This window comes from Daphnia pulex, chromosome 12 (genome assembly GCF_021134715.1).
Source record: "Daphnia pulex isolate KAP4 chromosome 12, ASM2113471v1".
Lineage (NCBI taxonomy): Eukaryota > Metazoa > Arthropoda > Branchiopoda > Diplostraca > Daphniidae > Daphnia > Daphnia pulex.
This window is the reverse complement of record NC_060028.1, coordinates 7875820-7897774: the sequence shown is the minus strand read 5'-3', so window position 1 is coordinate 7897774 and position 21955 is coordinate 7875820. Positions and strand designations below refer to the sequence as shown.

Below are 21955 nucleotides of genomic sequence, written 5' to 3'. Positions count from 1 at the left end.
TCATATCCTCAAAAATATACACTTTGATTTTTATTACCACAATTTCTTCACGGATTTTTATCTCAATGAAGGTCTAACAAGTTAAAAAATGTTTTGAAAATAGGCCTACGTAAACGCTCTTGCTGGAAACATAAGAGCGCATTTCCTTATTATTCATTCAATCCTTCCTGTTACTCAGTTATACGAAGTCCTTCTTAAAAGGTTGGAATTTAGTCGACCCTGAACTGTTATCTAGCGCTGAGCGGCCTACATTATTTCTAGCTATTTCATCCTAAAACGTTTTCATTTTTAAACTGTTATTGTCTTGGTCATGTGTTATGTAATGAATCCCTCCTCCTCCCCCCCCTCCCCCATGGCCCAAACTCAAGTTTCCTTTTTTTTGAAAAACAACCGACAAGATAACAAATTTAAAATCTATAAAGGCTTTAGAATTCTATTTAGTCAAGGGCAAGAGCCCAAGAATCCTAGATAAATTTCTCACATGCGACACGACCAGTCAACAAATTTTTCGTTATTGGGGCAGCCCTAAATAAAAAAACAATACCATTTTCATTTGATCGTAAACCTTTTATTCGATTCTGGCTGTCTGGCAGCTGACATTTTATGCCTGTTGCTGTTGTCTGGTTTGGAGAAAAGTGGGTGTCTGATGCACGTGTACGTGCTACGAAATGGACACTGAAACTCAAACCTTATTAAATGACCAGCACTTGAAACCTAATCAAGGATTGTCCTTGACTAATGCTGAGAATGGCGTAAGTTTTGATCCATCGCAGTTCCAGCCTAGAGTGAGAGATCGGCATATTAGTTATGGAAGCATCAATGGAGTACGTTGTTGCAAAGTTCTTTCCTGATAGTTACTCATTTATTCAATAAATTCTTATAGGCTGTTCCTCTACCAGAAAACAATCGTGATCCAGAAATGCCAGGAAAGCAAGCTGTTGTTTTCAGAAGACTCCCCCAAGGAATGCTTTCCACACTCTCATCTGAATTTGAAGTACTTGCATTATTGTTTAAGTTATATACATATATTTGTAAATATTATTTACTTCACAGAGTTTAGATTATGAATTGTGTGAAAATAAAATATTCAAAGAAGAGGAATCAAAGAAAAGCCCAGGTTCCATAACGAAGCAGAATGCAACCAGATGGGTTGTTGTGTTTTTTATTGGAGTATGCACAGCTCTTATTGCATGCACAATTGACATATGTGTCGTTGAAATGACCAAAATTAAATATGGGTTTTTAAAGAAATGTAAGATGGTGGGAGCAAAAAAGTTATGTAACTGTCCTTACCAGTTCTAATAATATTTTTTTATTTTTACCAGATATTGAAAAATGTGTCAAAGAAAATTGTTTATACATTCCATACCTACAATGGTTGGGTATTAGTTGTGGTTTTGCAATTCTTGCTTCAGTCTTGGTCACATACGGTGAACCTGTTGCTGCTGGAAGTGGCATTCCTTTAGTTAAATGTTACCTAAATGGTATTAATGTGCACCGTTTACACCGACTGAAAACTCTATTCGTCAAAGCAGCCGGTGTAACATGCTCAGTGTTGGGTGGCCTTGCTGTAGGAAAGGTATTATTTTTTTTTTATTTAAAAAATGACAATAAGTTATTCAAATTTGTATTTTCTTTCTAGGAAGGTCCTATGGTTCATTCAGGAGCAGCAGTCGCTGCCGGATTATCGCAAGGCAAAAGTACTTCTTTAGGCTTCGATTTTGGTATTTTAAAAGCGTTTCGCTGCGACCAAGAGAAGCGTGATTTCGTAACCGGAGGTGCTGCAGCTGGCGTTGCTGCCGCTTTCGGGGCTCCAATCGGTAGTTTCTATTATTACCTTAAATCGCAAACCCATCAACACATTTTATATTATTTTAGGTGGGGTGTTGTTCAGCTTGGAAGAAGGTTCAAGTTTTTGGAACCAAAATATTACATGGAGAATATTCTTTTGCTCAATGGTGTCGGCATTCACGTTGAATGTTGTCCTCAGCACATATCACGGCCAATTAGGTATGTAATTTTGCTATAAGTTTTTGTTGACAATAATTTATTCATGTTATAAAAATGTAGGAATATTGGCATACGATGGGTTGCTTAATTTCGGAAAATTCCCAGACATTCCATTTGCCTTGTTGGAGCTCCCTATTTTTATTGCTATGGGCATTATCGGAGGGCTTGCTGGAGCTCTATTTAATCAGATGAATTACCATATTAGTGTTTTTCGACGGCGGTAAGAAAAATAATAATATAAATCACCGACATCTTCTTTTTAATCTTTGTTGTTTCTTCAACTAGATTTATTTTGAGCCGCTGGGCCAAAGTCTTGGAAGTCATTGTTGTTTGTTCAGTTACAGTTAGCGTTGGATTTATTATGATTTATTATGTCGATGATTGCAAACCTCTTGGTGCAAAAGATGCGGTTGAATTCCCAATTCAGGTTATCTTTTGGATTTCTTTTTAATAACGGATGATTTTGAGGCTTATCTCTAACAATTGTTTCTTCAGATGTTTTGCGAAGACGGCCAGTTTAATGCAGTAGCTGCCATGTGGCTACAAACACCAGAAGCAAGTGTACGAGCACTGTTTCATGACCAGCCAGGTCTATTCAGTATTGTATCGCTTTAAAAAAAATGTATTTAACCGTTTATTTTGCGTAGGCACTCACAATCCACTGTCAGTAGGATTATTTTTTATCACCTATTTTTTTCTTGCGTGTTGGACCTATGGTCTAAGCATTTCAAGCGGAATCTTTATTCCGGCTCTTCTCTCTGGTGCAGCTTGGGGCCGATTGGTCGGTCTCGGTCTCTATCGAATCACTCAAGGAGCCGTAAGAATTTCCGACTAAATTATTTGCCTCAAGTTACCGTATCGAATTTCTTTCTATCTAGGCGTGGGCTGATCCTGGCAAATATGCTTTGATCGGCGCAGCTTCTCAGTTGGGCGGAATAGCTCGAGTAACACTTTCGTTGGCAGTGATCCTTATCGAAACCACAGGAAACCTTTCGCTAGGATTAGGTCTTATGCTGACTTTGCTCACTGCTAAATTCGTAGGAGATTTTTTCAATGCGGTAAGAAAAACTATATGAATCCCCTTGCAACTATATTCCTTAAACTGAATTTTTGGTTTCATTTTTTAAGGGGATTTACGATATGAATGTTCAGCTAGCTGGTTTGCCTATGTTGCCGTGGTCGGCGCCCCCAATGTGCCATGGAACACAAGCCCAGTACATAATGAGCAAGCCTGTCGTGGTTCTCAAAGAAGTCGAGCGTGTGTCTACTGTCATCAGCGTTCTTGAAGACACTCGCCACCAAGGCTTTCCCGTGATATTCGAAGATCGCTTTTCTGGTTCGCAAGCCAAACAGACCAGCTTCGGAGTTTTGCGTGGACTGATCCTACGCAGTCAACTGAAAATCCTTCTTAAGGAAAAACCATTCTGCTCTTCGCCAACAGGCAGTACTCGCCCACCTATTCCTCTAGAGACATTCCGCATGTATTATCCCCGCTACCCTGCATTTGAGGTAATTCCATTTTAAATGATCCCTCCGGAAATTTAATGACTCATTGATTTGACCCCCCAAAATCAGGACATACATTTCACTGAGGAGGAACGAGCTTCGTATTTAGATTTACGTCCTTATATGAATCCAACGCCGTACACAGTTCCCAAGGTGATTCATTTACAACTTAGGCTTGGTAAAACAACAAGATCATAGAGCACTAAGCTATACTTCATTTTTGATACAGCACGCATCATTGCACCGTACATTCCAGCTCTTTCGAGCCCTTGGCCTTCGGCATTTGATCGTCACAGATGATAACAACGAGGTGAGAACATCATATGTCTAGCCAATCGCTTTGAACAACCATTATCGTTCGATGTTTTATTTTTTGTTTGATCAAAAGGTTGCTGGAATGATAACGCGCAAAACTTTGGCCCGTTACCGGGCACGAATCTGCTGTGGAGCTATTGACTTTGTCGAGCTTCCGCTAGGCGGCCATGGTGTTCCACCGTGATTGCCCATTATATCAGATCCGTTTGGCAGTGATAGCCCCACGATCCCCCATCCCCCTCCCCACCACACGCTTCCTCCATTGATTAGATTTGATGCGCACATAATTAAATTCCTCCCGTAATAGTTTACTTTATATTTTGCAGTTTAGATTTGGGAATTTTACATCTAGTCCTATTTTTTTTTTTCTAAAGAAAAGAATATCATTTGAAATTGTAAGCTCGAATTTTCAATTTCACAGCACGAACTTATTTCTACACTGCAGTTGAACGCGTGCAGTCTTTTTTATTTTTCCTTGTCCGGTTTCGCAATGTTCGCCTTGTTTTTGGTGGTAGTAGTAGATTTAACAGTTTTAATCTCAGGTTTATTTTTGTTGGAAGATATTGGCCTTGAATCAAAAAAGGCTCTCAATCCGATTCCTTGTCTTAAAATTCCTAGTATTCGTTCCTTATGTTTGACAAGCCAAAAAAATAACCTTGCAGAGTTCTTCGTGATGGATTGAAACATGATACACACATTTTATCATCGGCCCAAGTAGCAGTTGGCATTCTTAAATAATGTAAGCGTTGTTGCATAGTCCTTGAATCCTCCTTGCGCTACATTTAGGTTACCATAGCAACTGGTACATCGCAAAGTGGCGTGCAAATGATGATCCCAATTTTGCGCGTCACAAAAGAAACATTTTGCCAGGAATCGCCTGTCGCGTGAGACTACCTAGAATCAGGTCAGTAGGGGAAATCCAGTTCCAGCCGGTTCAAGCTGCCGGAGCTAGACTTTCTGGAGATTTACCCGGCCTCAATGCACCCAGCGTACTACACCTTGTCTGTGTTGAGTTGCAGCCCTCACAAACATCCCATACATTCCTTTTTTGAAGAAAAATCAACAACATTTTGTTGAAATAGTTTTGGACAACTGGATATACGCAACGCATTACACACGCCCTACTTCCAGGTAATGTATAAGAACTGAATGTCTAATGAGAGGGAAAGTAAAATAACTAAAATTTGCTTCATTTGTTTCTTCCTTTTTTATATTAATGGACGAAACGCGCTTGGGTAGTTTTCCTTGAGTTCCCTGGCGTAGCGGCAGATTTCTGAACAAAACCCCACAGCAACCGAAATGGAAAAGGGAGAACAACCAATCAGAAAGCGGCGTCTCGCGACACACCCTCCTTCCACCCATTCTATGTGGACTTTGCCGGATCCACAGCAATCGGCGATTGTGGCTGCATATAAACCCAGACGGGACTCACTCTTGCCGTAATATTCGGGAATCCCCATCCTTGACGAAGGTAACGCGCTTTCCTCGCTCCGAAATTTCTACACTCATTCATTTGCTCTAAAATTTTTGTACTTATCTATTTAACATTTAAGCTGTTCGTCTGACTTGCTTGCATCTGCCCAATCTTTGTCCAAATACCTGTTTTTCCTGTCGAATTTGGTGCGCACGAGTTCGGGTACCAAGATTGGCATTTCTCAGGTATTGAATAAGGACATTAATTTTTAAAACAAATTTTTATTGTGGAGGTTTCGATCGTAGAAACTGATCTGTAAAATACCTTTGTTGAGTTGTTGAGTGTTTTGACTGTCTATTGATTTTCCCTTCCTGTAAGCGTACCCACGTGGGTTTTTCCAGTTGAAACTGGTTCGGCTCCTATAAGAGGAGAGGGGCGAGGGGACAAAGAGAAGGACGTCTTCTGTGTCAGTTTCTGGGAAACCTATTTTTATGGTTTTTCTAGCTTTTTTCTCCCTCATCTGCTATTTGGTTAAACTCTGTAAAGGTCAAGAACATTTGAACCATCTCCAGTATTATATGAACCCAACTACTCGAGTTGCCGAACTTTTGTTCCATGGCCAAAGTACGAAATCTAAATAATTATTTGAGCCTTGGGAATATGTTATTGCGGTTGTCCTCCATAAAGGTCGAACACGCCCTTGTTTGTTTGTGACGAAGGCCAATGAAATGATTTGCAAATGCCATAATAAGCTCATACGTCGATTATACCAAGAATCATTTTTCTTCTCCATTTTCAGATAAGTGTATTATGGTCGTTGAACAAAACGATTCCGCTGTCGCGCTCTACTGGCGGTTGTTCACTCCCGGCTGTCTTCGCCAGGCTCTACATCGTCTCTTTGATGACTTTCGGGAAAAAGTAGAAGAAATTCATTAGACGAAATACTTCAAATCTTTCCGCCTTTACTAGCCGGATTTTATCCATTGTTAATTCTCCACATTTTTCTGATAACATCAGGTAATTTTATTGATTTTTAAATTATTTTCCGCGTGACCTTTGATTAATATTTTGTTTTTGTCAATAGATTACACATCAAATCAAATGGCGCCCATCACGGCCTCAGCCCCCAAAATGACGGGCGGATCGATTGAATTGCGTGAGCCGTCGCTTCCTGTTAAGCTCCTCACTGCCGGATCTGCCGCTTGCGTTGCGGATCTTTTCACATACCCTCTGGACACAGCCAAAGTCCGGTTGCAGGTAAAATTAAAACACATGTTCGACTCAAGGACTAAAATTTGCATTGTTGTTGCCCCGGAACGTTCTAACGACTTTGTTTACTCCGAGATAGCGCGCATTTCGATGTTGCGCAATTTTGTTTACTGCTATGTGGAAACAAAACAACTTGTTGTTGGCAACAATTTTGTTTTTCTCCTGTGTGAAAGCGACTGGTTTCGAAACCTTGGGAAACATTTTTTTTTTCTTCTTTTATTCCTCAGGCAGAGCCACATTAAGTTTCTTGGTTCCAGTCTCCGCTTGGTGATAGGATCTTTCTTAAGATAAATTGCCCTTTCACTCGCTTTGAATAGCCCATGCCTTGAGGGTTGTAGGGGTATTTTGTCCCTATAGGACAACGTCTCCTTGCTTATACCCGTTTGTGTGACGCGACTGACTACATATATGCAGCGGTTGAAACCAGATTGAGCCGCCTGGCCGTCCGTTTTTTTTTCTTAGATGGCTTTCCTTTGTCCTGTTTAGAAAAACAAGGTTCAACATTCGATTCAAATTTGGATATCGAACCCGCTTACTCCGCTGGGCATAAGATTTTATTTATTCAGTTTTCTTAATACGGAAAGAAAAAAATACTTTCACGACCTACTTACTGTCAAATATGTCATTGACCCTAATGACTCTAATTTAAAATATCCCATACAATTATCTTAATAAATACTTTTCTTTTCTTTCTTTTTTTGGTATAGATTCAAGGAGAAGCAGGAGTGGCTGCACCAGTACGATATTACATAACAACAGCGGCCTCAGCTTTGGGTGCTGGAGGAAATGGTGCATCCATGGTGGTAGAACATGCAGCGCCACCGTCCCAATATAAGGGCATGATTGGCACAGTTTCAACAATTGCCCGACAAGAAGGGCCAAAGTAATTCGAGGGTGACGGTATAGCCTTTTGAAATCACAAGGCATTAACTGTTTACCCTTAATTATTAAGGGCTCTTTATAATGGACTGGCAGCGGGACTTCAGCGCCAGATGTGTTTCGCCTCCATCCGCATTGGGCTCTACGATTCCATCAAGTCGTTGTACCAACAGACACTCAATGGTATACAGCTTAAAAGTGGTTGTGATACATCCATTCAAGAACTTTAACTATTTAATTTTACAATAGGAGGAAAACGAAACACCAATAACAAGAACACAAACGCCAGTATATCCGTGAGAATATTCGCCGGAATTACTACTGGGGGTCTGGCTGTTCTTCTTGCCCAGCCAACGGACGTTGTTAAAGTGCGAATGCAAGCGGAAGCACGTTCAACTACTGGAATTAAGCGTTATTCTGGTACCATGAATGCTTACTCTACCATTGCTCGGAAAGAAGGTGTCGCCGGGTTATGGAAAGGTAAAATATTAATAATGAGTCTCTTTTAATGTAGGTTTTAACCAAATGTGTCTTTTTTTTTACAGGAACGTTGCCTAACGTTAGTCGGAATGCTATCGTCAACGTAGCAGAGATAGTTTGCTACGATCTCTTTAAAGAATACATTCTTAGTTCTGGCCTGCTTAAGGATGGCGTTCCGTGCCATTTCTCTGCTGCGGTGGCAGCCGGATTCTGCACCACAGTGGTCGCTTCACCCGTCGATGTGGTCAAGACGCGTTTCATGAACGCCCCTGTAGGCCAGTACCGAGGCGCTGTCGACTGTGCCGTTCGAATGATGATGAAAGAGGGCCCAATAGCTTTCTACAAAGGTTTCGTGCCTTCGTTCTCTCGTCTAGTGTCATGGAACATTTGCATGTGGATCACTTACGAACAGTTTAAACGTCTTGTCTTGGTAGCCTACAACCAACCAACGATGCTCAACAGACACGTGTGAAGTCAACCGAATTAATTTGCACAATTTGGAAGTCGATTTCGACGAGTCCCTTAATGATTTCTGTTACACTTAAGTATATACCCTTTTTCTATACCACTTTTCCCTTAATCAGGTATTCGGGTTTTTTACGCTAAACGATAAAATGTAATAATGTTTTTTTTTTTAATTACTGTCTGTATTGAATTGAACGCGTCGAACACGATGATAATTTTTCCCTTGATACGATCCCTCGCTTAATAATAAGTGAATATTTTGTTATACATGTATTGAAATCGTTTTTTCGCTAGTTTCTTCTTTTTAAAAAAGAAAACTATTCAATATAACGGTCGAGAATAAGTAAGTACGTGAGCTGGCAATTTTTTAAAGTTACATTTTCTAGATGAGTTTTGTTTTAGATGATCCGCCCTTGCTAACGCAGGTAGCTGATGACATATTATTCCTCATCGTTCCATCGTTATTCTGTGTCAAACAGCACCCATATAGAAACGTACTCAAAGAGTGTCACTTTATGCTCTAGTAAAGCAGTACACAAACGATGTTAACTAGTTACACATTGTTTTTGTGGAAACCCAATTGCGTTATTGTTTGGCGCAGAAAGTTTTTTTTTTAACAAGCAGTACTTAGTCGATTGAATGAATGGTTAAGGCGCTATCGCTTTCTTCCGGTATACTTCCGGAAAATTTATATGAAACTAGCATGTGAGCTTTGTTCTCTGTACAGTTCGTCAAGGATTGAATGCTAGGTTTTAGCAAACAAATAAGGACTTTTCAAGTTTTTTGAGTATCTTAAGACCACCTGCAAATACTGAGTTTTGAGACGTGTCAAATAGATGGCGTGTTGATTGTTTTAGTTATGGGCTTTATGGTGGTTTGCTGTCAAAAGTTAAGCTATCTTTTCTTCGAAAATTACCAATGAATTCATAGGTAAATTCAAGTGGTTTCGTGTGTAACTTGTCGGTGATGTGCTCTATTCCGTGTATATGTTGGATAACCTTAACGTTTCTCATCAACTTACAGTCTGAGGAAACGTGAAAGTCGATACCGTCAGCGTCAGCTATTTTGTTCAAACTCATTGTATTCTACTGAATGTGTCATCGAAATTATACAGGTAACAAATAACACTAGCTTTATTACAGTATTGAAGAAAAATATATCCTTCTCGTGTTTTATTAGGATTCATCTAAATTATCGGCTGTTTCTATTGAACTTGCTAGATCACCGACCCCAGCATGGAACAATCTCATTCCATCTTATAGAGAATCTTGGATAACTGATTGGTGATTTCATGTGTATAAAAGTTCACTTGTCATGTTACTGAACTTTATTAATTGCAGTCTAATATGATTTTTTGTTTTATTTACAGGTTTCTAAATTGGCATGACTGACTTTAAGTTATGTCCTTCCAAAAAAAGGACTTACAACAAGATTCCTTGTTTGCTAACCCGTTGGCTGCTACCCTTGAATCTCCCTATTTGTCAACAACAAAAAAAGAGGTTACATATTGTGATCATGCCGATCATCATTGTAGGTTGTGTTTACATTGAATTTTGAGAAGTTGTCATACTAATAGAAATTTTAACGATTGTTTGGTTTCTTATTTAGATGTTGCCTATAAGACCAAATGTGGGGCATCTGGTTATCCCTCCATAATAAGGTAATGACCACACGTTCAACGCGGATCATTCGCTTTGTCATCGAACTTGACTCATTCCATCTTCTGGATTTCTTAGGAAAGCTGATTGGTGTTACCTGTGTAACTTCATTGTCATGTCACTGAATTTAAATTTTGTTTACATTTTGTTTCTTGATTTAGCCATTTAGGTAATGACCGAGAAGAATAACCTACATGAACATCATTTAGGCGGCCAGCATCATTCGACTACCCAACCGGCTTCTACTACCCTGCTCTCAACACAGCACGGAGTTTTACCCTTAGATTTTTGGCTGTTCGCGATGTGTGATGGCGTTTCCTTGGACGAGATGATGATTTTGGCGAGAAAAATATTGCGTGAGTAATATACTTAAAACTGTTTAATTATTCTTTTACTTATTTTAAAAATGTTTTTTTTTTCATTTACAGGCTAACCTTCAGGTTCCTAAATATGAAAAGTAATGTTCTTTCAAGAAAGTCAACGAGGTCCCTTACTCCCTTGTTTGCTAACCCAATGGCTGCTACCCTTGAGGTATTGCTTTTTGTCGCTACAATCTTATTGAAAATTATTGTCATCCAATTAAATGTTCATTCTGCTTACAGGGTAATCCTTCGCTACTGATCATGGACTCCATTGGTGAAACTGAAAACAACGAGAGAATGCTGTAATCCAAGACTGATAAATTGTGTAGTTAGATTAAATTACAAGTGCATTTCTGGGCTCCCTTCTTTTCTGTGGCCCCGTTTCCCTAACTAACCACTAACCAACGCCCGCCGGTGGTCACTCACCCGCTGTGAAACCAGGAGGAGGGGAGGGCTCTGGTTGAACGGGGACTTGGAAGGCGCATGATCCGACGAAAACTTTTAGAGGGTCATGAGTCTAACCCGGAAGCACAATCAAGCGTGATTCAATAAAGCAGTACGAAATTTCTCTACTAGGATGCGTTGCCTTATAAAAAAAACAATGATGGCGGCTTTTTCAAAAATGGTCCTTATTAAGTTTGTAATGACCAACAAAATATAAATTAATTTAATAAAGTTGACGTCTCAGAAATGAGTTGAGAAGATGTGATGAGTAAAGTAGAAATGATGAATTTATAAGTTCTTATAAGAAGCTAAGTTGAGAGTTTTGTTCGGTTTTACAAAAAGCCATTGCAAAGCTTATGAAAAGGCAATCGGCAAAAGGCTTCTCACGAGGATGAGGACACCAGGATTCGATGACTAGGCCTATGATGATAAATTTAGAAATGCTTTCTCTGCAAAGAGAAACGAGCTCGTTTTAATTAGATCAACGTAAACTATTTTGATACGACCAATTTCAAAATACAATTCAAATTTGTCTCCAATCAGACCGCGCAAGAAGCCCGCAAACCGCAATTAACGTTATTCGTGCCACCATCACCTATGTACTGACTACCATCACTTCTTCAATATTTTTATGGTATGGTGATATGCTTCGTAGAAAAAAAAAAACGTAGACCGTAAAAACGTAAACATTGGTGTCCTGGATAGTAGACGAAAAACAAATGCAAGAAAAAAAGTTTTCACAATATGTAATTATTATCAAGATCAAATGCACTTGTTGAAACAGAATCATAAAAAGTTAAGTTTTTTCTACAAGAGAAATCAAATAATGGAAATCGATTCAGATCTATTGCAGATCTTGCAGATAATTAAATCAAAACAAATCACACGCGTTTTCCGCTAACACTGATACGGGTTAATTTATACAGACCCCATCATACTCTTTTGAAACAAAACCCCCGATTAAAAACTTGTGATATTAACGATAATAGTAGCGATGGCCCTGACGTTGGGGTTGATAGGTGTTTAGCGACACTTGCGATTGGTTGGAGAAATCATTGCTGGTAGAGGGCGCATCCGCCTCGAAGTAGATATTGTTGGATGACTGTGTAAATGAAGAGGGGACGAGTAAAATAATAAAATTTAAATTCATTTCTTAAAAAAATTAAAAATAGCACTTAAAAAAACACTCACAAATGCAGAAGAGCGACTACGTGGTCTGGGTACTTGGAATGGCCGTGCAATTGGTGCATCACTTTCGGTGGCGCTCTCTTCGCTCGTCTCCATCACTTGCAAAGCTGGCGGAGGATTCGAGGGAGGCGGAGGCGGTGCACTTCTCTTACCATAACTACGGTATGACAAAGCATCCCACCCAAAAGCAATGATACGAAATGTTATAACAAAAAGAGAAAAGCGTGACGTCGTGCTTTATTATGTGTGTGTGTGTGTGTCAAAGGAAAGTGAATTTTACCTGATAACAGAACCACAAGTCGACCGAGACCCGTAAAACTGTCCCACAAGAGGCAACGTGGGCGCCATACTAGCCCGACTGACGCTGTTCATCGTTCCAACCGCATAGGCTGGCGATATCAAGGCTAAATGCGGATTCACATTGACCGGATCGGGCGGCTGCCGGAAAAAAACAACATTCACGCGCACACAACATACACAAAACGAGAACAAAAAAACAGGAAATATAAGCCTCGAGCAACAGCAAAGCGAAAACACCGAGTTAGTCGTGATGGAGAAGGGGTGTGTTAGAATTAAAAGCAATCGTCTAGTTTTTGAGTCAAGCGTCAGAGGGGACGGATTCCTGGTCTTCTACTCACTCTAGGAGCAGACTTCTTCTTGCGGCTTATTTTGCGAGCCAATTCTTGGAGATTGTTGATCATCTGACTGGCTGTCGAAGTGACCAGGCCGACGGGCAAAGAAGCCGCTTGACGGACGGGAACTTTATTTCGGGGAGGGATCGGCGGAGGAGACAACGTCGGGTGTTGAACCAGCGAAGGAGCTGGGTTGGATTGCAAGGTCGAAGGGGTTTGATAGAAGTAAGGAGGAGGCATTGGTGTCTGTGTGTTGATTGTCAACAAGTCAATGTTTGTCCATCAATCATGAGGCAACAGAAAATGGAAGGTAAATTTGTTTTCACTTCCGTTCACTTACCGCATAGAGATTGTGAGCGGATGCCATGGCCTCCGCATACTGAGCCCATCGGATGCGGTCCTGCATAATGGCTGGGAACGGCATTGTCTTCAGTTGTTCCATGTAGGCACTTCGATCGACCATTTTCTCCTGGTTCTGTCGCCACCGGCGACTCCACATACATAACAACACCAAGGTCAAGACGATGATAATAACAGCGGCCACGGAGGCACCGATGGCCACGCCCAAGACTTCTCCGTCCAGTTCGCACGTCTGTCCTTTGTAATTTCCTTGGCAACTGAAATGATGAGAATAACAAGATAATTAGAATGGGAATTTTCCTTTCGAGTAGAACTTTAAGGAGAAATTCGGTTTTTACGAGCAAGTTTTTCTGCCGTTTTCAATTCGACATTCGCCGCGATTGTTGCAGTAGCTTCGCGTGCACGAATTGCACTGACGGCCAGACTGGAAGGGGTCGTTGGGGTAGGGATCGGAGAACCCGGCTTTACATTCACACGAAAAACTGCCTTGGTTGTTGATGCATTCAGCATTAGGGCTGCAATCGTTCAATTCAGGAGCACCGCATTCATTCAAATCTGTGAGCAAACAAATAATTAGAAATAAGCACGTTAATTATAGGGGGTACATATACACATTTTAGATTAAGAAGTTTTAAATTACCTAGGATAACTGGGACGGGATTTGGTCCCTCGACCCATAATCTGCTGATACCCAGATTGTTGTTCCGTTGCTGGATGATGTTGGACAACTGCCTCTGCAGTGTCGGTCGAACAGTTACGCTCTGCGTTTCCGGACTGGAATCCAAGAAGACGGACGCGTTGACGATGATTTTGTTGCCAATGGCGTAAAACTTGTTAATTGATGAAGAGACAAAATGGGATGACAAAGGTGCCATCTCCATTAACGAGTTTATCTGCAATTTAAAAAAAAAAAAGGTCAGAATTATGACATAACTTTTACTGTTAGGTGATCAATGCGATATAATTACGGCTTTGTTGGCTTCCCACTGCAACTGTTGATAGTCAGGGCTGGAAGGATCCGAATAACTGGATGACCAGGCCAATCTCTGATTGTCCAATCGATCTAATCTGATTGATACCAGGAGACCGGTCAATCCTATAAAACAATCAACATTAGCATCGAATGTTTTCAACAGTAAATATACCGTTGTTTTATTGATTAACATGTACCTTTGCAGACCTCACTGGATTTCTTCCGGCCAAAACCCGGTTTACAAGAGCAAGCTGATCCATCTTCTTCGGCTTGGCACGATTCGTTGGGCTCTAAACAGGCATTAGGGTCTCCCACGATGCAGGCGTCGATCCGGCTTGTTATGAAAGAGAAACGTGATGCGTTAATAAACAGTTGTTTTCTTTCATTGTTTTTATACAGCTGCAAACAAAGAATCAATACATACCTGAGGGGAGTCGTGGACGGTCTTCTAATAAGTGAAGCAGTTGGCCGGTTGATAACAACCGGTGCCGCTGGTTTCGGATAGCTGGGCCTTGGTGCTGCAGCTGCCGGATAACTTGGCCTGGGCGGAGCTGCTGGTCGAACTGGCTCAACAGGGCTGTCCGGGTAAGCGTAACCGTATCCATTATTGTTGCTCATCTATGTGTATGGATCGATTAAAAATATGTTGAAAATTCAAAAGTCCATGAAACAAAAGATTTATCAAAGTAAAGTTTACCGGTGCTGGTTTTGGCATGGCGGTCGCTTGGACCATCGGTTCGTTCCCGTCGACTGTTTCCGTTGGAAAGAGATTAAAATAAGTTTTGCGGCCGTCAATCGAAACGTATTCATCAGATTCCGCCGAAGCAGGCGCCTGTAGGCCTCCGCGAACATTGTCGATGTCGACCGGAATGACGTAAGGCCTTCCGTTGTTGACGGGCGGCGAGGATCCACCGAAATTCTGGGCAGCGGTGACGACCAGTTCGAAGGTATCACCGTAAGTTCCGTGCGGTTGAATGTTGTCGCTGGTGATGACGTCAACGTCGCCGTAACCGTTGGCCGGAGACAAATATTCGTCGTGGAAGACTTGACCCGGACGGCCAGACGGCAGTGGGGGCGTGTATCTGTTACTGTCGGGCAGTTGAAGGACATTAGGAGGAGTGCCGGCCTCCAATTGAGGCACAGTGGACGGCGTAGACCAGCTTTGAAGGACGGACAAAGAGGAAGAGATATCACTGGAGTAAGGCATCACAGGCAATGATGAAGACATCACTGCCGGAACAGGAGACGGGCTATCCAACGGGATGAGGCTGCTCGACGAGCTTTCATCTTCGATGGACGGTTGCAATATAGAAGAGATATCGATCGACGATGACTCGTGAACTAGGATAGTCGTCGATTCCGGTAGCGGTAACTGTGTTGTTGTTGTCGTTATTGTTGTTGTTGCTGTTGTTGCTGCTGTCGTAACAACTGCAACCGCCGTAGGGTGTCGGACACTGGAGTCTTCAGGAAAGAAAGCCGATAAAGTTGTTTCAACAATTTGCGGGATGGCTGCTGGAGTTTCGGTCAAGTTGATTGCAGGAATGTTGGGCAATGGACTCGGATGCGTTTGAACGGTCGGCGTGTTCTCGGTGGTCAAAGCCACGAGAGCGGGCAGAGGGGATTCGGACACGAGCGGGTTCGTAGGAGGCCAGGGCCGATTGGGCGAGACGGGCGGAACCAGTTGAATGGGAAGCGGGATACCGGAGGTGAACGGAAGTCCCTGCACATTCTGTCCAGTCTGCGGCAGTTTGGGTGGGAAGACGGGGGGCCTTAACGGCACACCGAAAGGCAACGATTGACCGGGTTTGCCGGCCGAGTTGCCCAACTCCAGCGGGATAGCCTCAAAGGGCACTTGAGCGATGCGCGGCGGTGCCCGATTGTTGATTCGGGTCGAGTGCGGAGCCAACATTTGCGGTCTCAAGAGAGTGGGGCCGGAAGGATTGCCCGAGGTGGCCGGCGGAGCCTCGGCGGCGCCGTTGGCCGCGTGAAGGTTGACTTTTCCTCCCAGCAAGTGAACGATGCCCGAGATGATGTCCTGTACATCCGGTTTGGCTTTGCGTCCTTTCTTGACGCCTTCACCAGGCGGCGTGGCTCTCGTTCCCGGAACGGGGACCATCATACCGGAACTGGCTCCTATTACGTGACAAATGAGAAAACAACAAATTGTTATTGCGCCATTAATTATCACGCCGCTGTAATTATAACGAAGACAAATGATTTTTTCTATAACTACGCCGAGTCGTTATTAGATTCTCTATATACCTAATGGAATGGCAAATTGACTTTTGGACTGGCGCGTATTAGACAATTGGTTGTCATCCGACTGGAATCTCCACGCTGATGGCGCCGCTCTGCCAGACTGCACCGGAAGTTGTTTGTTGTCATCAGGGAAATGAACGACTGCGGAGCGTTCATCCCGTGCCAGCAGCAATTTCACGTTTTCCTCATTTTTTTCTCCTAAAACAAACAAAAGAAAAATGATAATTACTACGAGGAATGGATGTTGGAAATGCCATTTCCGAAATGGACGAAACATGGTCGAAAAAAAACCCCTCAAGAAATCGATTGGTTTCATTTTTATGGCTTGATGAAAGGGCGGAATAACAACCTAATAAATCACGCCGCCAGTCGAGATAATTGGAAAAAAATACCGCAGCAGAGTTATTGCTCGTACTTGAATATTTTTAACGAGAGAGTAACGACACAGAACGAAAGCGAAACAGTTTTCCATTCTTATACAGAGACTACAAGCGAAAGGTATGAATGTAAAATAGAAAGAAATTTGCTCGTATGAATACCAAATGTCATCTGCCGCATCCGCATGACAAAGCACATCCAGCGCAGCTGCCTGTCACTCGGTTCACAACAATACAATTCGATTATTTCTCTTTTGTCGAACACACAACCATAAAATGCAAATCGTTTCTTTCCGCATTCTTGGAATTTTTATTCTTCTTTTATCATTGTCAAATTTTTAATCAAAAAGAAGAAGATTGTATCAAACTACATTTTGTGTCGGTTAACATATTTTGTAGTTTCTTGAAAAATTTGATTAAAATGGATTCTCGATCGAAAATATAACCAGAATCGAAAGCACCAAGTTCGTCTATTTTCGGGAGCGGCTGGGAGGAGTCATTGGCCGCAGAATGTCGCAATTAACAAGTTACAAGGGCCTCGTGTGGCTTTTGTAGTTTGAAATGAATAATAAAAAGGAAACATAGTACACAGCCGTTCCTCTCCAACGGCAGAGAGAAGGAAATGGGGGAGAGAGAAACGATCTAAAGAAAGAAAAAAAAAAATAACAAAAGAAAAAGTTTTGGAAAGCCGGAGGTGTAACAACTTCCGGCGTGCATCCGCCGTGGGTTGCATCGGTTAAAACCCCATTATAATACAGCCAAAGCAACAATAACAACCACCACCAGTCAAGTTTATATGCGCCATTTTCTCTCGAAAGGTGCACGAATCAGGATAAAAATGTGCGAGTGGATTGCCCTCACGATTGATACATAAGATATAATAAGACTACCACAACAACAACAAAAAAATTGTTTTCTTTATTTATTTAAATATCTATTCCATCCTCGTTTTTATTTTTCCTCCTGTTTGCGATGTAATCTGACGGCGGTTTAGGCGGAAATCGAAAATAAGAGAAAATTGGAAAAGAAGGAGCAGCTAGGTCAACCATTCAAACTTTCACCCGGAACTCTGTCCGCCGATTTTTTTAAGGAGAAGTTTTATATTTTCACGGATATTTAATATCGCATTGCTTAACGTTAGAGAAAGCCAACGGAATTGTTTGACGTCACGCTTTCCAACAAAATACAGAAGTTCACGTTCCTTTTTCTGTTTTAACGTTGATACGCGCGATGAAAGATGAAATCAAATCAAAGATTCCGTTACTTTTTGCATGAAGACAAAACAAGCGATGGTTTGATAATATCTTGACCGATACGGCACCCAGAGAATCCTTTCTGCGCACCTAACGGAAATCGCAACAACATTTCCTTGCGGTTAAAACGGCCGATAGCTTCCAGCGATTGACGGAGTGAATATAGAGACAAGCTAAAAACAGCGAACATGCCGAATGAAACGATGGAACGCGCAGAAAGGAAACAATTTCGGACAGGTCACGGTCACGATTTAATAGCCATCGCCAAAACAAAACAAAAAACAAAACAAAAATGGACCAAATCGTTTTGATATTCCTGGAGGGGGGAAACAAAAAATGGAAGTCTATCCGCTCTATTGGAGCTCAGCCTGAACCCGTTTGTTTGCCGCTGATGATGGAATCATATCTTCAGTGATTACGTGCCTGTATGTAGTCGGTTTTGGGCTGCTCCCCGCTACAGGGCATCAGAGGTCGTCTGCACACTCACGCACTTTTCCCACTCTAGCAGAAATTGTTGACTTTGACTGACAATTGAAGGGCCTTGCATGAAAAGGCGGCCTTACGGTAAAAAATGCACTGCAAGCCTGGCCGGATGTCACGCCGAAACCTTCTTATTCGGACGGTTTCACAAGAGATCACCCGCCTTAGTCCAGTCAGCACCGCTCGAGTGGACAAAACACCCAATTTCTCACGCCTTTGTCTATTGACCGAGTCACGCAAAAGCCATGAGAAAAAACAAATGATTAGCTCAGAGGGGAAAAATAAAAAGCAGAGATTCCGTTGCGTTCCGCGGAAATCTGACGCGCGCGCTGAACACAATCGACGGTCGAGAGCCTCACACAAATGATTTTATTTGTTTTTTTTTTGTTTTTTTTGGTCCCGCGTGAGTCTCTTTTTAGTTTTTTGTGTGTTCGGGATTCACCTGTCGCGGATGACCGCGTGCGCCGACAACATTACAGTTGTGACCTGATTACGCGCCGTGAAATGCGATAGCAATTAATTCATGTAGTCCTTACACACTGTGTAAGTACACACTACATAGAGAGTCCTATTAGATAGTACTGCCACGTCACACAAAGTCGTAATAAAAGTTATGGTTCATTTCTTCTTCTCTCTTTTCTTTGTTAATTTTATGTGTCATTCTAATATTTTATGGGTAGAAGGAATTCACGACGAGAAAAATAAGGTTCGTATAGAGAGGAGGACTGGCCAGATGGAAGAGATTTCCAGATCACGGATGTAGGTGAAACTCTCGGCAACTGGTGACCCGGAAACGCGACGGAAGAGAAAGTTCCCGACAAACATTCCTTATTAGACTTTTTAGCCTCCCCTCAGACGATCTACCTGATTGTACAATATCCAACTATCTGACATTCCCAAACTGGGAGAAAGAAAAATTACGTATAGAAAAGAAACAAGTTTAGACCAGACTCTCTTACAAAAACCCAGGCAGGTAAAGAATAAAAAAAAGGAAAGAAAAATGGCGGCACGGGCAGTCGAAAGGTAAGAGTACCGTTAGCCAACGGGCCATCCTTCGTCCTCCTCTTTCATATTCTTCCTCCCTATTCTTCTACCTTTTCTTCATCCCAACAAATCTCTTTCTCCCTCTCTTTCGTTTCTTCTTCTTCTTCTTGAACGAGAATCGAGTGAAGGTCGTAAGGTGCCCTCTCCGGGCTCTTTTAAGCAACGAAACACGCATGACTCGAGGCACTAGGCAAAGTATTTCAACTATGGGTCAACACGATTCGACTCCCTCCCGTTGAAACGTTCTCACTCCTCATCAACATTCCCGTTAAAAAATATACGAAATATAAGAAGAAAACAAAAAAACAACACTTTAGAAATAATGATGATTCCTCTAGACGTGTGTGTGTTCGTGATTATCCACAGTCTATGTGCGCTAGTGTGTGAAAAAGCGGATAAATCAAACGGTTTCTTATACGCGGTGGTAGAGAGAGAGAGAGATGGGACACACGTACTACGCCGATCATTAGAGGAGAAGAAGAAGCCAGTCGATAATAATAACAGGGGGGAGAAAGAAAGAAGGTAACGAAAAAGAAGCTTACTGCTGGTATTCTGATGAGTTGTAAGGGACGGATGAATCACCGCCAGCAGCAGCAGGAGTAGGAAGTGGGGCGATGAACGCGGCCTCATTTTTCCCCTGTGTTTGGTCCTATTCGTCGTTTCTTTAACTTTAATGGCGTTGGGTCTCTTTCTTCTTCTTCTTTTACTGTGTTGTTGTTTGTTGTTGCGAATGTAGGCGGAAGATTCTTTTGAGACAATGAAAGTGCACTGGAGTCGAACTATTTGATTTGATCAAGTCACTAGCACAAGGGGGATATAGCAACAAGTGTGGGCGATTTTCTTTCAACTTGGAACAATCGCTGTTGTAACCCACACACTCGGATCCCAACACCCAGGCACAGGCACCAATATACGCGTTGCAAGTTACAAGTAGGAACTGGATGGAATTTAGTGATTAAATCGTCTTCGCTTCCGAAGGGACATTTCACTCTGTTCCGCTTCCCCAAACGGCCCCACTGCTCATTAAAACAGGACCGTCAACGTCCCGACCAAATTGGAGCGCACACACACACACGCAAGTTTCGACGATGATGATGAAATGGAAAACTTGTCGGCCGTCTATTCTTCTTCTTCCTATTTCCAACGGGAACGAACGGTTGTCGCGATGCGCAGGTGAACCCGCGAGGCGACTGACTGAAGAATTGAGGCCAAAACCGGGTCTCTATCAAGCAAGTCTGTAGTGTAGTGTAACACGCACCTGGAGCCGGTAAAGGTAGAGAAAGAAAATATACACGGGGAAAAAAGAGCTGAAGGAAAAATAAAAAATATCAGTTACTAGTTCTCACCACCAGTTGGAGCTGGCGTTGCTTTGGGGCGGTCCGTGTTGGTCAGTCCTCAGTCCAGCTTGTAATATACACTGCAAATTGTACCTACGATATTATTGAAGAAGTTACAAGTTTTATTCATTAAAGGCAAATGATTTCACACCGTTAGTATGTTGGCAGCTTTGGTTTCGACCGAGGTTGTTTCCATGGATTCGACATCCTTTACAGCAATTCTCTTCAATATCGGGTCGTCATGAAGGAATAACAGCTATTAACAAGAAAACTGTCAAATTTCCCACTATAGATATATAACAATCATATCGAAATACCTGTTTACACGAGTTTTTACCCAAGTGAAGTGAGCAATAGATTGAAGAATAGAATCCAATTGATCAATCGTACCATCGAATAGCCCATGCGCAAGAGTTGTCATCACTGTTATCACATTATATTATATTGTTATCACTGTGCTCAAGCACTGAGCTCCACTTCATATTCTCTAGTAGCAATATCTTTCAACAACAAATTACGTTTGGTAGCCGACAGTTTGAAAAACATCTAAGGGAAATAAATTGTTAACTTCTACTGCTTCTTGAAAACTGAACACCTATAGAAATCTACATGCTTACCAGAAATAGGGAAGAGTTGCTGAAAACAAAGAGGTGTCTCCCATGGACGGGAGTGACTTCATCAACACAATCAAGGAGTTTTTCAATTTCTTCCATAATGTTTTTAGTTTCAACTTAATCTCTTTTAACATATGAAATAATGTCTTTGAGAACTTAAAAGAGCTAATGTTGCTGTATTCAACTTCACTTTCTCTCAAAGTTGCTTGTGAAAAGCTGGCACTCCCCAGCCATTCCCATTTGCTTTACAACGAAAGCAGATATCCCTGTAAATGACAGAAGATGTATATTCATTCATTTTCTAAAGAAATTCAATGCCATTTAAAAAAAAAAATAGTATTATTCAAACACACAAAGACTGCACCTGCCATTTCTGTTGTGTTGTGCAGGTGTAGTGTTTCAGCAATGTAAAACGTTCCCTTAACCTATCTCGTTTATCCATTCCAATCGTTTGACCATTTTTATTTAGTTTCCTACAGGCTACAGTGGAGCTTTATCTGAGACAATGTTAACTTTGATTCAGTTTTGGTAGTTTAAAAACGGGGTTTAAAATTCAAAAGAACATGCAGACGAAATTAACAGCAATCACAAAAACAGCGTCGACAATTTTACAAACTTTTAGCAGAAATCAAATTT

At 41.7% G+C, this 21955-nt stretch overlaps 3 protein-coding genes and 3 long non-coding RNA genes across 12 annotated transcripts; 5 read left to right on the top strand and 1 right to left on the bottom strand.

Annotated features, from left to right (window-relative positions):
* The first annotated feature begins 544 nt into the window (after positions 1-544).
* LOC124210000 (H(+)/Cl(-) exchange transporter 7-like) lies at positions 545-4540 on the top strand. 2 transcript variants are annotated; one of them, XM_046608258.1, is made up of 15 exons: positions 545-752; positions 884-994; positions 1054-1252; positions 1326-1579; positions 1643-1820; positions 1879-2010; positions 2071-2230; positions 2296-2437; positions 2506-2599; positions 2658-2827; positions 2889-3068; positions 3139-3519; positions 3586-3669; positions 3746-3826; positions 3905-4540. In XM_046608258.1, the coding sequence occupies exons 1-15, from the start codon at positions 669-671 to the stop codon at positions 4013-4015; spliced, it is 2361 nt and encodes a 786-aa protein (XP_046464214.1). In that variant the 5' UTR covers positions 545-668; the 3' UTR covers positions 4016-4540. The 2 variants fall into 2 exon arrangements, with proteins under 2 accessions (XP_046464214.1, XP_046464213.1); XM_046608257.1 differs by having other exon boundaries at positions 546-824.
* LOC124210004 (mitochondrial uncoupling protein 2-like) lies at positions 4048-8622 on the top strand. Of its 2 annotated transcripts, XM_046608264.1 has the most exons (9): positions 4684-4962; positions 5071-5302; positions 5385-5490; positions 6045-6262; positions 6330-6502; positions 7222-7397; positions 7467-7576; positions 7643-7873; positions 7939-8622. In XM_046608264.1, the coding sequence occupies exons 5-9, from the start codon at positions 6347-6349 to the stop codon at positions 8343-8345; spliced, it is 1080 nt and encodes a 359-aa protein (XP_046464220.1). In that variant the 5' UTR covers positions 4684-4962; positions 5071-5302; positions 5385-5490; positions 6045-6262; positions 6330-6346; the 3' UTR covers positions 8346-8622. The 2 variants fall into 2 exon arrangements, with proteins under 2 accessions (XP_046464221.1, XP_046464220.1); XM_046608265.1 differs by lacking the exon at positions 5385-5490 and having other exon boundaries at positions 4048-4962.
* Positions 8623-9225: 603 nt separating this feature from the next.
* On the top strand, positions 9226-9568 carry LOC124210005. The gene is made up of 3 exons (XR_006881119.1): positions 9226-9268; positions 9362-9452; positions 9518-9568. It is a non-coding gene; the product is annotated as an uncharacterized LOC124210005 (long non-coding RNA).
* An 8-nt stretch (positions 9569-9576) lies between these two features.
* LOC124209999 lies at positions 9577-10217 on the top strand. 2 transcript variants are annotated; one of them, XR_006881117.1, is made up of 4 exons: positions 9577-9621; positions 9708-9868; positions 9947-10097; positions 10158-10217. It is a non-coding gene; the product is annotated as an uncharacterized LOC124209999 (long non-coding RNA). The 2 variants fall into 2 exon arrangements; XR_006881118.1 differs by having other exon boundaries at positions 9584-9633.
* A 78-nt stretch (positions 10218-10295) lies between these two features.
* On the top strand, positions 10296-10649 carry LOC124209110. The gene is made up of 3 exons (XR_006880781.1): positions 10296-10352; positions 10425-10527; positions 10599-10649. It is a non-coding gene; the product is annotated as an uncharacterized LOC124209110 (long non-coding RNA).
* Positions 10650-11533: 884 nt separating this feature from the next.
* LOC124208461 lies at positions 11534-21585 on the bottom strand. 4 transcript variants are annotated; one of them, XM_046606189.1, is made up of 17 exons: positions 21323-21585; positions 21023-21251; positions 20857-20961; positions 20705-20798; positions 19911-20626; positions 16218-16412; positions 14653-16088; positions 14380-14573; positions 14153-14289; positions 13951-14078; positions 13623-13875; positions 13321-13537; positions 12963-13239; positions 12629-12868; positions 12271-12428; positions 11994-12147; positions 11534-11904 (listed from the first exon to the last, which is right to left on the bottom strand). In XM_046606189.1, the coding sequence occupies exons 5-17, from the start codon at positions 19996-19998 to the stop codon at positions 11779-11781; spliced, it is 3603 nt and encodes a 1200-aa protein (XP_046462145.1). In that variant the 5' UTR covers positions 19999-20626; positions 20705-20798; positions 20857-20961; positions 21023-21251; positions 21323-21585; the 3' UTR covers positions 11534-11778. The 4 variants fall into 4 exon arrangements, with proteins under 4 accessions (XP_046462145.1, XP_046462147.1, XP_046462146.1 ...); XM_046606191.1 differs by lacking the exon at positions 12629-12868 and having other exon boundaries at positions 20715-20798; XM_046606190.1 differs by lacking the exons at positions 11994-12147; positions 20705-20798; positions 20857-20961; positions 21023-21251; positions 21323-21585 and having other exon boundaries at positions 19911-20608.
* Positions 21586-21955: the final 370 nt, after the last annotated feature.